This window comes from Ascidia mentula, chromosome 8, assembly GCF_947561715.1.
Source record: "Ascidia mentula chromosome 8, kaAscMent1.1, whole genome shotgun sequence".
Lineage (NCBI taxonomy): Eukaryota > Metazoa > Chordata > Ascidiacea > Phlebobranchia > Ascidiidae > Ascidia > Ascidia mentula.
This window is the reverse complement of record NC_138573.1, coordinates 1,955,834-1,968,007: the sequence shown is the minus strand read 5'-3', so window position 1 is coordinate 1,968,007 and position 12,174 is coordinate 1,955,834. Positions and strand designations below refer to the sequence as shown.

Genomic DNA, 12,174 nt, shown 5'->3' with positions numbered 1-12,174 from the left:
TTCATACTTTCACATCTATAATTAACATGCTTCTTCGTGAACGCGCATGAATTTTTAGTAGTGTATAATACATATGGGTTACTCTACTATAGAAGCAAAATGTCAGCAATATCGCAGTGCAAAAAAAGACTTTATTGGAAGTTTCTTTTTTTTAAAAAAGCCCCAACCAACATGTACCAGTACAAAGGCAATACCACAAAAATTAACCAAAAATGCTTGGTTTTCATTGGCAAATTGTGATTAGTTTACTCATACAGTTCAGTTAACGCGAAAACCGGTTTAAAAAACAGAGGATTGGTTCTTAACCTGTGTTGCAATAACAAATACCACTATGACGTAACATACGAGGTGTGTAATTGATATACTGCATCACCGCATGCATAACAATACCACTTTACTTGTCTACCATACTTGTTTTTCGACTTGCAAGTCAAACCCTGATCAAAACTGGGAAATAAACTAGCATTACATATTTTTACCAAACGTAGAATGTATAATTACTTCATCTGGATTGCGATCATATGCTGAGATATGAACATTCATTCACAAACATTTTAAAACTCGTTTTTCTTGGCAAACGATTTTAAATACCAACATAAGCCTAGGCAATCCTGCTAAAATCGAAATGCTTCTATTGTCTTAACTTCTATCTAACTTCTTTTCAAAATGTCAATTTATGTGGCAGCAGCTTAAAAATTTTGAATACAACACTGCACAACCCATTGTCGGCACTGCACTATTGTTTTCGGCCTAATTGTAGGTAAAATAGGGTAAACAAAACCGGTAATGGCTAATAAAAACGCGCCTTCCTCCAACGAAAGGTTACCATACAGCACCTAAAATAAAAAACAACTTACCGACGAAACATAGCTAGTGTTTATGCAAAACGCCACCTGTCTTTAACTGTAGTGCAGTCCTACACAAAGCTTCTTTCGTTAGTCAGCCCTCTACCACCGGTCACAACAACAGGGTTGTACTATTATTACGCTACAGTGGCAACGCTTGATCAACGACTGTGACCAACGCAGGCAAATTGTTGGGACAGGCAGAGATTACTGTCCTAATACCGCTCTTGTTCCGCTCCGCTCACAGGAAAGAGTTATGGCGTCACAACGATCAATAGAACGCCAACAATCGCAGCGTTATGTTTTCATTAAACGTTTCCATATGCATTATCGCTTTGCTGTGCGGAGTCGCCCGACGGTGTAGGTTTAAGCGGCTCAGCGTAATCGGTAATGCTTACGTCACTACACACGCTTTACGTCACAATGCACGTACTCGAGGCTCTTTCTTATCTGAATTTCTAGCGGGCTGATTCTGGATCCGGCTTTTTTGTGGGTAAGACATTCGACCAAGGTGGACCAGTCGTTGCCACGTTTCTGTTTGGGATACCGACGAGGTACGTAACAGCAAATTTCAGTAGTTGACGTCACTGATGGCGTCATACAAGCTGGAGTCTTCGTAGGTGCATTTAGGCTTCTGTACGTGGATGGGAAAGTCACTGCGCTTCGACGTCGCTCCAAACGGCTCTGGTTGCCTTTTTCTGATATAACCGGATTGCTTCTGCTTCTCTGGTGCTTTACTGTTACGTCACCGGGCAGTGACGTCACACGTTGTGTTACAGAGCTTCTTCTTCGTAAATTTAGCCTGTGCGAGTTGGGTACCATGATTTCTCTAGAGCTTCGCCTCCGCGCTAGAGGGGTATGCACTTGTGACGACATCGTTGCGGCTCAGTGCACACGTTACGGCTTAGTGATTACAGTAGTTTGCAAATGTTAATGGACTGGCACATTGATCTGCAAAGTGTTTGGAGATTTAAAATACATTAGCGATATACAAGTCAATCGCACTTACGCAGATCAAGAGCGACAACGTCCCCTACAAAAACTGCCAATGATAAATTAAATACACATAGAGCAGAGACAATTGTGTCTAAATATAGCTATTGTTACATTACATTGTGATAAACTGTCAATTTGTGACATACGACGATGAAGCGGAAAGGGCCAAAACCGCTGTATGAGATACAAAACGCCTAACATTATTCTGTGTGTTCAGCAATATGCAAGACCATTAGCCTTCGCATTTGGGCAAGCTGTTTACATCAAAATACCTTGAAAACCATCTTAGCTTTATTGTCATCAGGTAAATAACCACATCGCCTGTACCTTGACAACATACGACCCACCAAGAGGCCAATCAATGTAGAAGAGTTTGTTAGCGCAACGCACACGTATGCAACCTTTCCCAAAGTGGGTGCCATGAATCAATACGAAGGTTCCATAAACCTACTAGAGTAAGCTTGTTGAGCATTTTGGGCCACAGACGCATAAGAGACAAAATGACACAAAACGAATTTTGGTAAAACACTTTTAGGTTTACTTGATGCTTTTGAAGTTTTTTCAGAGTCTCTCGTTTGTGAAACTTAAAAACTGACATTCGAATTTCGAACAACACAGCAGCAACAACAAGAAAAAGATTAGCTGGAGAAGGCATCCTAAAGAATTAAGCTTACTCGCAAACATTGTCAAAGCAAAACGCTCTGCACCACACAAAGATTTTCAAAAACCTGCGCTAAAGTTCAGAACTACGCAAAATGCTGCAGTTGGCGATAAATGACAGACAACTGGTCGGAAAGCAACACCAGGGTTCCGCTTCGGCAGGCCGGGATAAGGAGTTTAGTGACGACACAATTACCATAGTATATCGTTTGAACCATCAATTATGCAGTATTTTGTGTGCGCGGAGGCGGCGATAGCCATACGCAGTCATCAAAAATGGCCATAAAATTGTCGAGACCATGACTTTTGTACACAGCTATCGTGACAAAGTGAAAAGGTTTGTGAAAGGTCAACGGCAACTAGTGGGCGTGGACAAGTAAAATTTGGTCACAATTTATCGCAGTCAATTGATTTTTAAACAAGGTTTGCGGTGTGTCCAAATCGATACGGCAAGTGGATCATTTCGGAACAAAATGTTAACGGCTGGCTAAGCACCTAAACGGTAAAATAACAACATCCTGCCGTTGGTGTACAATTTCACGTGTGTTAAACGCTTACACAAAGCTTTTTGCGCACTTAGTCGACTTTTTAAACCTTGCTGTTAAACTTTTTAACGGGACGCAAATGCCGAGTGTTCTGCGGTTCTTTACTTTGATGAAAAGGTTTAAAACAGGTGACATGCTAAGCTTAACTTCTGACAACATAGGCTCCATATTGAAACATATGTGACAAACCACTTTATGTCTAGTCATACTTAAAGTGTAAGAACACCAAAAAACAACAATTTTCGAAACCGATTCATTTCTAATCAATTGCCGCATGTATTGAAAAGTCGGCAAAAAATAACTGAAGCATAACACCTGGTGATAACAGTTCAACCATGCCACAAAAGGTCAGCAGCAGACAAATATCGGCTTGCTGACATCCATGTTTCCAACCATCAGAGGACTTCCTGTAAACAGTTTACTACGAACTGCTGTAAGCACGTTGTGGCATCAGCTCGGCTAGCCTTACAGGAAGAGGAAAATAGTCACGGCAAGTGCTAACAATGCTAGTGCCTGAGGGCAATGGATCTTCCTGAAGCGGGGAATGTAATGAAAACGCACGTTGTTCTTTCGAAACCGACCTTGCCAAGTCATTTGGAAATTTGCATCAACGCACAGCGGGCACGAAAACTAAGTTCCAACTCCATCAACGACAAACAGCCTGAGATGGGACATGTCTTACTTTTGCCTTTGAAATAGATTGCCATTTGAAAACCTTCCATTGAGTGTTAATCCTATAAACAGCAGTGTTAGAACCAATTATATACATCCCCTAAACTGAGTAGCAACTGCGTGTAACCAAAAGCTCTTTTCGGTTTCGCAAATGCATGCCTCTTGTCGCTGTAGATACGAATCTAAAACCTAGACACCCTTGGCCACCAGCAAACATCGGTTTGAGCAAAATATGCACACAACGAACATTTGTGGTCCAACCAAGCAAAACAAGGTACACTAGACACGGCCTCTGGCATGTTTGTGTCACTTTGAACAAACTATGGAGTCGCGCCGTATCATAAACGAACTGTTCTAATCATTAAAATGCATCTATCCAGCGAATACAGCATAAGTGCAGCGAGCACAGAATACCATGTACAAGAATAGTATGCTAGCACTCAGCGCACGATCACCAGGTCAAGGCTTGGATAGGCTACCAAAGACGTGCACTTCCCGCACGTACTACATCTTCAACAATCGGCCAGTGCCCTGGTGCTGCTATGACGTAATAAACGATGTTTGTTACCCTGATAAGTGTAGCTCCATATTGCACATATAGCTTGCAAACTAGTAGGAACACTTGTGCGTTGACTGGCAAGCATTGACATGTATCCGGGTGGTGCTATTAGGCTCGGTGTTGCTTGTATAAGCTTGCAAATATCACAACACCGCCTCAATCCAGCTTTCGCCAGGCTACTGGACAAGCTGTGTTGCCCCGACGCTGATGTGCATAAGCAAACTTTTTTCCGTCGCCCTCCGTTCCATTTCTCCCAGCAAGTGCGCTTAGTTAGGCGCTTTTAAACCTCCGTCCGCGCACAACGAATAAAAATCAATGGTTTATTAACATTTGCACGATTGTAAAAATCAATTCTTAAACTTTCAGTTATGGCTTAGGGTTCAAGTCTCAAAACTTATCAAATAGACCTGCAAAACAGCCCAAGACAGTACAACCCTATCTACACGTCTTGTTTATCGTTAGCTTACCGCAAGAAACAACTTAACAACTATTTCCTTATCACGGTCCAATCGCCTGCACTTGTTTTGTGATGTCATAGTCGGTGCTTAGGGGAAGTTTTTACCCTTCGATCAACATACTGCGCACGATGGTCTATTTGCACTTAGATGCTCGTGAAGAGTGTATATATTGGCATGGGCCTATTGAGTTCTAAGAAGCAGTGAAGTGTAAACATACGTCCACACAGTAGAAGCGGCGTTAGCTTGGGCAAGTGGGCATACTCCGCAAACACACAAGACACCATAAATGCGATATTACTTGGTCTTTACACCGCTGCCATTTCGTTGCGCGCGCAATCATTACCTCCATCCGGAAAGTGTGAAACAACAATTTGTTGCTGCTGACCACAAAATAACGCCTAAAATGTCCACTTAGAATCGATTTAATCTAACACATCTTCAAGAAAAGCATTAAGATAACCAAACCCTCTGCCCACGGCCAATTGCAGCCTGTATATTATGCCCTCACAAACTGCATTGTTACTTTCTGCATGCAATTGTTGTTGCTCGAGCAGTGTTTCAGTGACATTTGGGATGCAGCATTTTGAACACTGACAACACCATAAAAATATCCCCTAAACATGGCGTCAACAAAGAGTGATATGCCAACACGCGGAAATAAAACGCGTATCTCTTTCCTGTCAATATCATATCACGTTTTCGCTATCGAACAAAACGGATGCCACAATATGTTTCAAAACCTCTGATCACTGTGCTACCCTCTAGTTTCCCGTGTTGAATGGTTGTTGCAGTTCGAAGCAAGGCTCCGCTGAGAGAAAATCGATGAAATAATACTTCACGTCATGCACTGTTGTTTTGGCTTTCACTTCCTGCAGTGCAACTCCGCGAAAGTGCTTCACACAAACATCGAATCATTTGGCACCTGCTTAGCAAAACTGACCACGAACCGTTGCAAAAACAAAATCAATTAGACATCCAGTCTTAACCTGAAAACACGGCACTTCCCCCTTCCCTCGCCCAATACAAAAATAATAGGTTTTGGCCTTTTTCGAGACAAGCACAATCGACTATAAATGAACAATGTGACGTCACAGTCCATCATTCACACGCAAAAATATCGATTGACGGACGAAGAACGTCAAAGAAGGGCAATCGCTCCAAACAAACCTTTGGTGTCACCTAGCGGATTTGGTACAGATATATTTATCGCCACCTAGCAAAAGATTTGTTGACGAGCAATTTTGGTTTAGAACAGTGTTTGCCAGTCTTATTTCGCTTGACGTTATGTGTGTTTTACTGACAGCTAGAAATAGAAGTTGCGATAAACATAATACACACACTGAAACAAAATATTCCGAAAACAAAAATTGTAACATCTGGCGTGTTTGTCAAGCGTTGAATGTTGTCGTCAAGAGCTTGTCGTTAAAATATTTTGGAAAACAACGGTGCGCCGACATGGAGAGGGGGTAATTAAAATCAAAGCCCCCTTTTCATTCAAAAACAGTTTCACATTCCAAGCGGGAGCTTAATACACAAACTGCGGCGTCAACACAAACGCAGTCATTGCTATCTTACGATCCTTGCAAACAAACGTCGTTGCTAGGCACAAAACTAAAGACGAGGACTTTCGCTTTGTAGTTACGCGAAGTACACGGTTCTGATTGCAAAATGCTTGTAAAGATTGAATGCTACAACTCGCAAACAGTGTTTTTCGTTAGGTTGGGACGATGCTACGGCATTTGTAAGGTAAAAGTTTATCTTATCCAGTAGTTTATATACCTATTTACATGAGTTCTATTTTGACCATGGCAATTTCTTGCAACCCAGTTTGTCAAGACAAGTCAGTCCCTTGAAACTGTTGAAAATGCGATATTATTTGATTATTTGTACTCTGCATGTACGCAAGTGCAGATTACCTTTTAAGCCGTTATTGTTTATAGTATATCCTAGAGATTTTATTGATTTTTGAGGGGACTTGTGTGATTCATTTTAAGTGTTGGCCATCTTGGGAGTTTGCACGGCTACGTAGGCTACAAGCTTTTCAGAGGCTTTACCATTGCTTCCATGACTTTTTTTAATAATCCAATTTACATAAACTTTCCAGGCAAAAGTACCAAGCGATCGAGACACTTTTCCCAGCTTGAACAAAATGTGTTAAAAATGCCAATGAATCACCGTTACGCATTTTGGATGCAGTTAATTAATGTTTTTAGTGCGTTAGTATTATAGTTTTTGAGCAATGTTAAAGCTGGATTCTAATTCTAACCACCTCACAATATACGTCAAAGGCACCGCAATATTTAGAGAGAGTTTAGGGAAAAAAGAGGGGATACGATATATTCCACACTTCGTTTTTCCATATTATATGTAGAATATTAAACTGCTGTGTAGTTTAACCTCTTTGAGGGTATGGGCATAGTACTTTAAATTTAAATATAAGTTATTTAAATAAAGTTGTGCCCGAATTTCGGTTTCGGCCCAATAACAAAATTAAACACTAAATCACGCCACAATAAGGAGTGTTTAAAACTATCGGTGTAGATTTGTTATTATTGTTGGAATCTTAAGACTCATTCATACGCTGCGGCAACAGTGGTCGTGAAATAACGTCCTTGGAGCTTGCATTTACAGAATATAAACTCGATGTAGGTTATTAAATAACATCAGTTTCACTTTTTTGCCACGATTGAAACGCCAAAAACTTCCATGGCAATGTATTCGCACAGCAGGCTCCGTCAAATTCGCTTGCGGAAAAACATATTCAATTCCGCTCCGCTAAACGCTTTGGTGCTGCAACACGCCAAATATCGATGGCAGCGATCGAAGCAGTCAATCGAAATCAAGTTAGTTAGCAGTGCAGTTTTCCTTGTGGTTAAAAAACAAGCCCACTTACATGCCTTGTGACCCTAACAGTCACTCGACGTAAACCTCGTGTCATATAAAATACGTAATTCGATTTCCCTTTGTTGAAAACGAAGCTGAGAACGGGATATTATTTCTGTGTCTAAAAGCAGCCTTGTGACGTCACAAAACCGCGGACAATGAGCTGGCCTGGTGTGCGATGTATAAGGTCGGGCTGTATGCTATACATTCCGAGAGCGTGATGTTGGTGAACGGCGTTGTATTTTCTACCTGTCAACAAAGGACCTGACGCTTAGGTCATGCGATCTATTTTACACGAACGTTGCGCACCGACTAAAAAAGTTCTCCCTTGTAGTGTAATGAATAGACACATGTGAATGTTCCAAAAACAACTTCAGTGCACAGTGCATCGCTTCAACATCTAAAACCGACCATGTTTGTTTGCTTGAACATGATGCAACATCGCCCATACCGGAATAAATTTATGACGCGGTGCTGTTATGTTCGGCCGAGAAGCGAGCAGAAGGAGATAGTTGGATTTAACGATGTGTACACAAGAAACCGCTGCCTCGCCGACAACAAGTGCGCGAAGCTGCGCGTCCAAATCCAAACAGTTTTGCGCTAAAAGCACGTTCGCGAAGCACATTTAAAACATTTATTGGCGGCCTGAAATAAATGGAAGCTTATTGTAGCGAAAGCATGATCAGATGTAACGGGACGCTTAACTTCCATTCGAAATATTCGAAGCTATTTTTGAACCGATCATCCAAATCCCAAATTAGCAGGTTGGCCACATTCTTCTTTCAGTTGATTGAAGGAATTTAAAAAAAAATTAAACCTCCAAAAGTCGCAATACAGCGGCTCAATGCGTTTTGATGTCACCACAAGAAAGCCGATCAACATGTTTTCAAGCGCAAGCTGGCAGGCGCCGAGAGACTCCATTGCATTCCATATTCACCAGATGCATCCCGGTCGGATGGCGAAACGGACAAACTACACCACTCATTGCAAATACACAAAGATGGAGAAAATGCCACCATATATTTTATAACAAAGACCACCCTAAAACAAAATTTATGTGGATGGAAAACCGGGTTTTGTTGTAACTTTTAGGGCTCTGTGTCTGCGTCCATTAAAACGGGCGGCTAACTAGGACCGTATTTGTTTCGTATGTATATACTTGGAACTCGTATGCCGGATGGGACCAACCGACGTATTATGCAGGAAGTCGGAGATACAAAGTTTCCGCTTCGGTTAATCACAGTTTTAAATAACACCCGTACGAAACTGCTTTGGGTGGCGTCATCATTTTGACTTACTTTCGTCATGTGAGGGAAACTCACGGAAGAACACACAGCAAGTTTCAAGTATTATACACAAAGGGTAAAAGCTATATGACAATCTATGTTTAAAACCATGGATTACGGCATACATACGCATATTCAGAGTGATGGTCATCATTTTCGCTTAGATCATACCAGGCAAAAATAAAAGTCTTGGATAATTCTCAGCAAACATATAGCTTGCAACCTGCCATACGTAGCCAAGATGAATATTCAATTTTATATTCTAAATTTCTTCTTGTCTCGTTAAATATTCTCTTTTCATTAACAAGTTCAGTTCATTACATTTTGTTTTAAACGGGCCGTAACAGTTCGCCAAGTGCAAAAAGACTGACAACCACGGATTTAAAGGAATGTAAAAATTGTACTGCACCCACCTGTAAGATACTCGATGAGCGGACGTTCTTCTCTCTTGCTGGTGCTCATCAGGCGGATACTCTGCAGGTAATCGGACGTGGTCCACTGGAGCTTTAAAACGGATTGGGCATTACGTACAGTTCCATTGCTACATTAAGTCACTTAAAGTCTTATGTGATGAGCAAATGTAAGCAACAATGTGAACAAAAAATAATGACAATTAAAATGCTGCAATCGACCAATTGTACATTACAAACAGAAATATTAACTTTTTGGGGAGAGTTGATTTCATCAGCGAAAACAATAAACAAAACCGAATCCTGTTTGGAACGGAATCGCATTTGTATTTTAGGAAAGTTGAAACATGGAACGCGATGCCCTGGCTATAATGTACGTTAATCCGCAAAGATCGATGCCGTAATCGCCTTTCCTCGCGAAATTTCCCTCGAGGTAGGTTTAGAAATATGGGGACTGTGACTTTGACTATATGAATAAAGCTTTACACTAAATTCTATGCAGGCGTCCATGATAAAATTCAATTTTGGCGCTCCACTTGCCATTCTACATTGTTAAACGTATTGACTTGTCAAACTGCAGCTATTTCCTGTCCAATACTTCTCCAGTTGAGTTTTATCTGGCATAAAAGCAACTTTTTTTGTAATAACGTACTGCTAAAGCCTTTCCTGTTTCAGACAAGATTGTGTATTAGTAACAGTACAATATGTGGTCAATATCAAATGCTTCCTCAACTAATTACTTCACACACCACTGACTAGCATTGGCTAAAGGCAAACCACAGCACTACACATGTCCTGTGAACATACAGCGTTCGTATATTTCCTAATTCACATAAATAGCTGTTGTTGCTGCCACAACGGATGGTGTCTGATTAGTCATGCCTGTAGTTTACACAATATTGCAGGCTGTGTTTTAATCAAAACATCACTTCCTTGGTATCTTCTGATCGGCACCAGCTGGAGACATTGTATATATATCTTATTTCTATCAATTGTTTTTTTCTGGTAAAATGTAGTAATTACAACATGAACTTACATGCAAACCTGTTTATTAGATCAGAAGGGACAAAACCAATGATTTGCCTAACAAGGCGGGATTACTACATTAGTACAACTGATCCTGACCAATTTTCAGGTATATATGCAGAGGTTTACATCAACTATAGGTATATATCAATACTTTCAACATAAATAAAAATCAATTCCACACAAGGTTAAGTGCGAATGGTTGTTGTAACGGCTGTTTATTTAGAAAAAGTTTAAAACATGATTAAATGACTGCTACATGCAGTATATGGCTTACCAGTCTGTGAGTATTTTGGGTCTTTCGAGCTTGTAGGATTCAAGCCTGGTTCTGAAGTTACAAACCTTTCAGCACTGTCTGAATAAAATCTGTCAGACAGGCTATCCAACGAACCTGTCAAGAAATCAATACATCATTCAGTTAAAAGTTTCTTGTGGTCTTGTTGCTGTACAAAAGCAATAGATAAAATGTCAAACAGTGTTGCTTTTTCTTCACAATCCACTTTGTTGGTATATTAAAAAACAAACGACAATTATTGCTTGTACAAACTATCCTTTCAGATAGGTTATTCAACAACCTGACAAAAACCTTCATTTTGTCATATATTTTTTATGTATTTTTGGATAAATCTATCAGGATGCATGACCAACTTTAACCAACACAGTTCACGACACAACATGCATTTGTTGAGCCCACCTTTCTGTTTAGTCTTTTTCAATAATCCTGATTTATTACCTGGGCATAACAAATAACGAAAAAAAAGTTAGTCTTGCACCTCAACACAGATATCAAATGACCTCAATACAGACACCACACTATGTTGGGTTAATCATTGCAAGAAGGTATTTGCTACTGAGCAGACAAATTGCCTGAAGACATGAATTCTGCTTTGCGATACAACTTACAACTTGTCTGCGGTTAGGATGTCATTAAATCCGCGCAGCTACTACGTCAAATTTAATTGTTCTATGTGTCACCAATAACACGAACAAAAACTGTATTGCTGTTTATTTTTACAATTACATGCCTGTGTACGTCATGCAACCACTTACTGCTTTTGGCTTCTTCACTGTAGAGTCTTTTGTAGTTTTTTCTTTTACCCCCGCCGATGCCGTTGTTGTTTGTGTTGTTTTCTGAAAGTTGCTTTGGTAAATGTAGTGGCGATTGGACAAGCCAGTGTTCGTGATCAGTTAAATCCAGGTCCGGTGCAGATAGCTTTTTGTCCTTACGCTTTCGCTTTACGATCATCATCTGTTTTTTTTTTAAATACAAAGAAGATTTTTTACAGTGAGGTAAACATAGTTGCAAAAAAAGAATTGAAAAGTAAGCTTAAATCAATTTTAAATCAAAAATGAATAAAATTTTGCCAAAGTTAGCATTCTGCCAACTTGTATTTTTCACATTCCCCATTCTTACACCCAATTTTGCATCTATCATTAAACGTTTTCCTTCAGAGGAACTACAATACTGCATCACTTTTTACTACGCAATATTTGAGGAAACTGAGCAATTAAGAATCAATCAACGCTCCTTCCTTAACAAGTAATGAGTCATGTCACACTCTGCCTAATTTTTGTTTTTTTTACAGGCAACGTCATAAAAAAAACAATAAAACTTGTCTTAAGCTCAGTACACAGAGAAAAACAAGGCTTGCATTGTACTTACCTTTACAATATTGTTTGGCCACAAAGGAATTTAGGAAGACTTGTTGTTTATTGGTATGGAACCATGCTTTGGAAATTGTAACAATTTTGTGATAAAAATAACTTAAAACAAAAAGTAAATATGAATAAGAAGATCTGTGAAAGTAGTAAATACAACAATATAAACAATGAC

The 12,174-nt window shown here is 40.0% G+C and overlaps 1 protein-coding gene across 4 annotated transcripts in view; it reads right to left on the bottom strand.

The window, feature by feature from the left end:
* LOC145912594 (diacylglycerol kinase zeta-like) overlaps positions 1-12,139 on the bottom strand; it is a 29,504-nt gene extending 17,365 nt beyond the window's left edge. Inside the window, exons 1-5 of one of the 4 annotated variants that reach the window (XM_083000118.1) lie at positions 12,004-12,139; positions 11,391-11,589; positions 11,035-11,073; positions 10,618-10,731; positions 9,318-9,408 (exon numbers count right to left, since the gene is read on the bottom strand). In XM_083000118.1, coding sequence (XP_082856244.1) covers positions 9,318-9,408; positions 10,618-10,731; positions 11,035-11,073; positions 11,391-11,589 — 443 coding nt within the window. In that variant the 5' untranslated portion in view covers positions 12,004-12,139. Of the gene's footprint in view, positions 1-857; positions 1,201-1,278; positions 1,792-9,317; positions 9,409-10,617; positions 10,732-11,034; positions 11,074-11,390; positions 11,590-12,003 lie in introns of those variants that run through there. The other 3 variants (XM_083000120.1, XM_083000119.1, XM_083000121.1) reach the window with 3 other exon arrangements.
* Between the last annotated feature and the right edge of the window lie 35 nt (positions 12,140-12,174).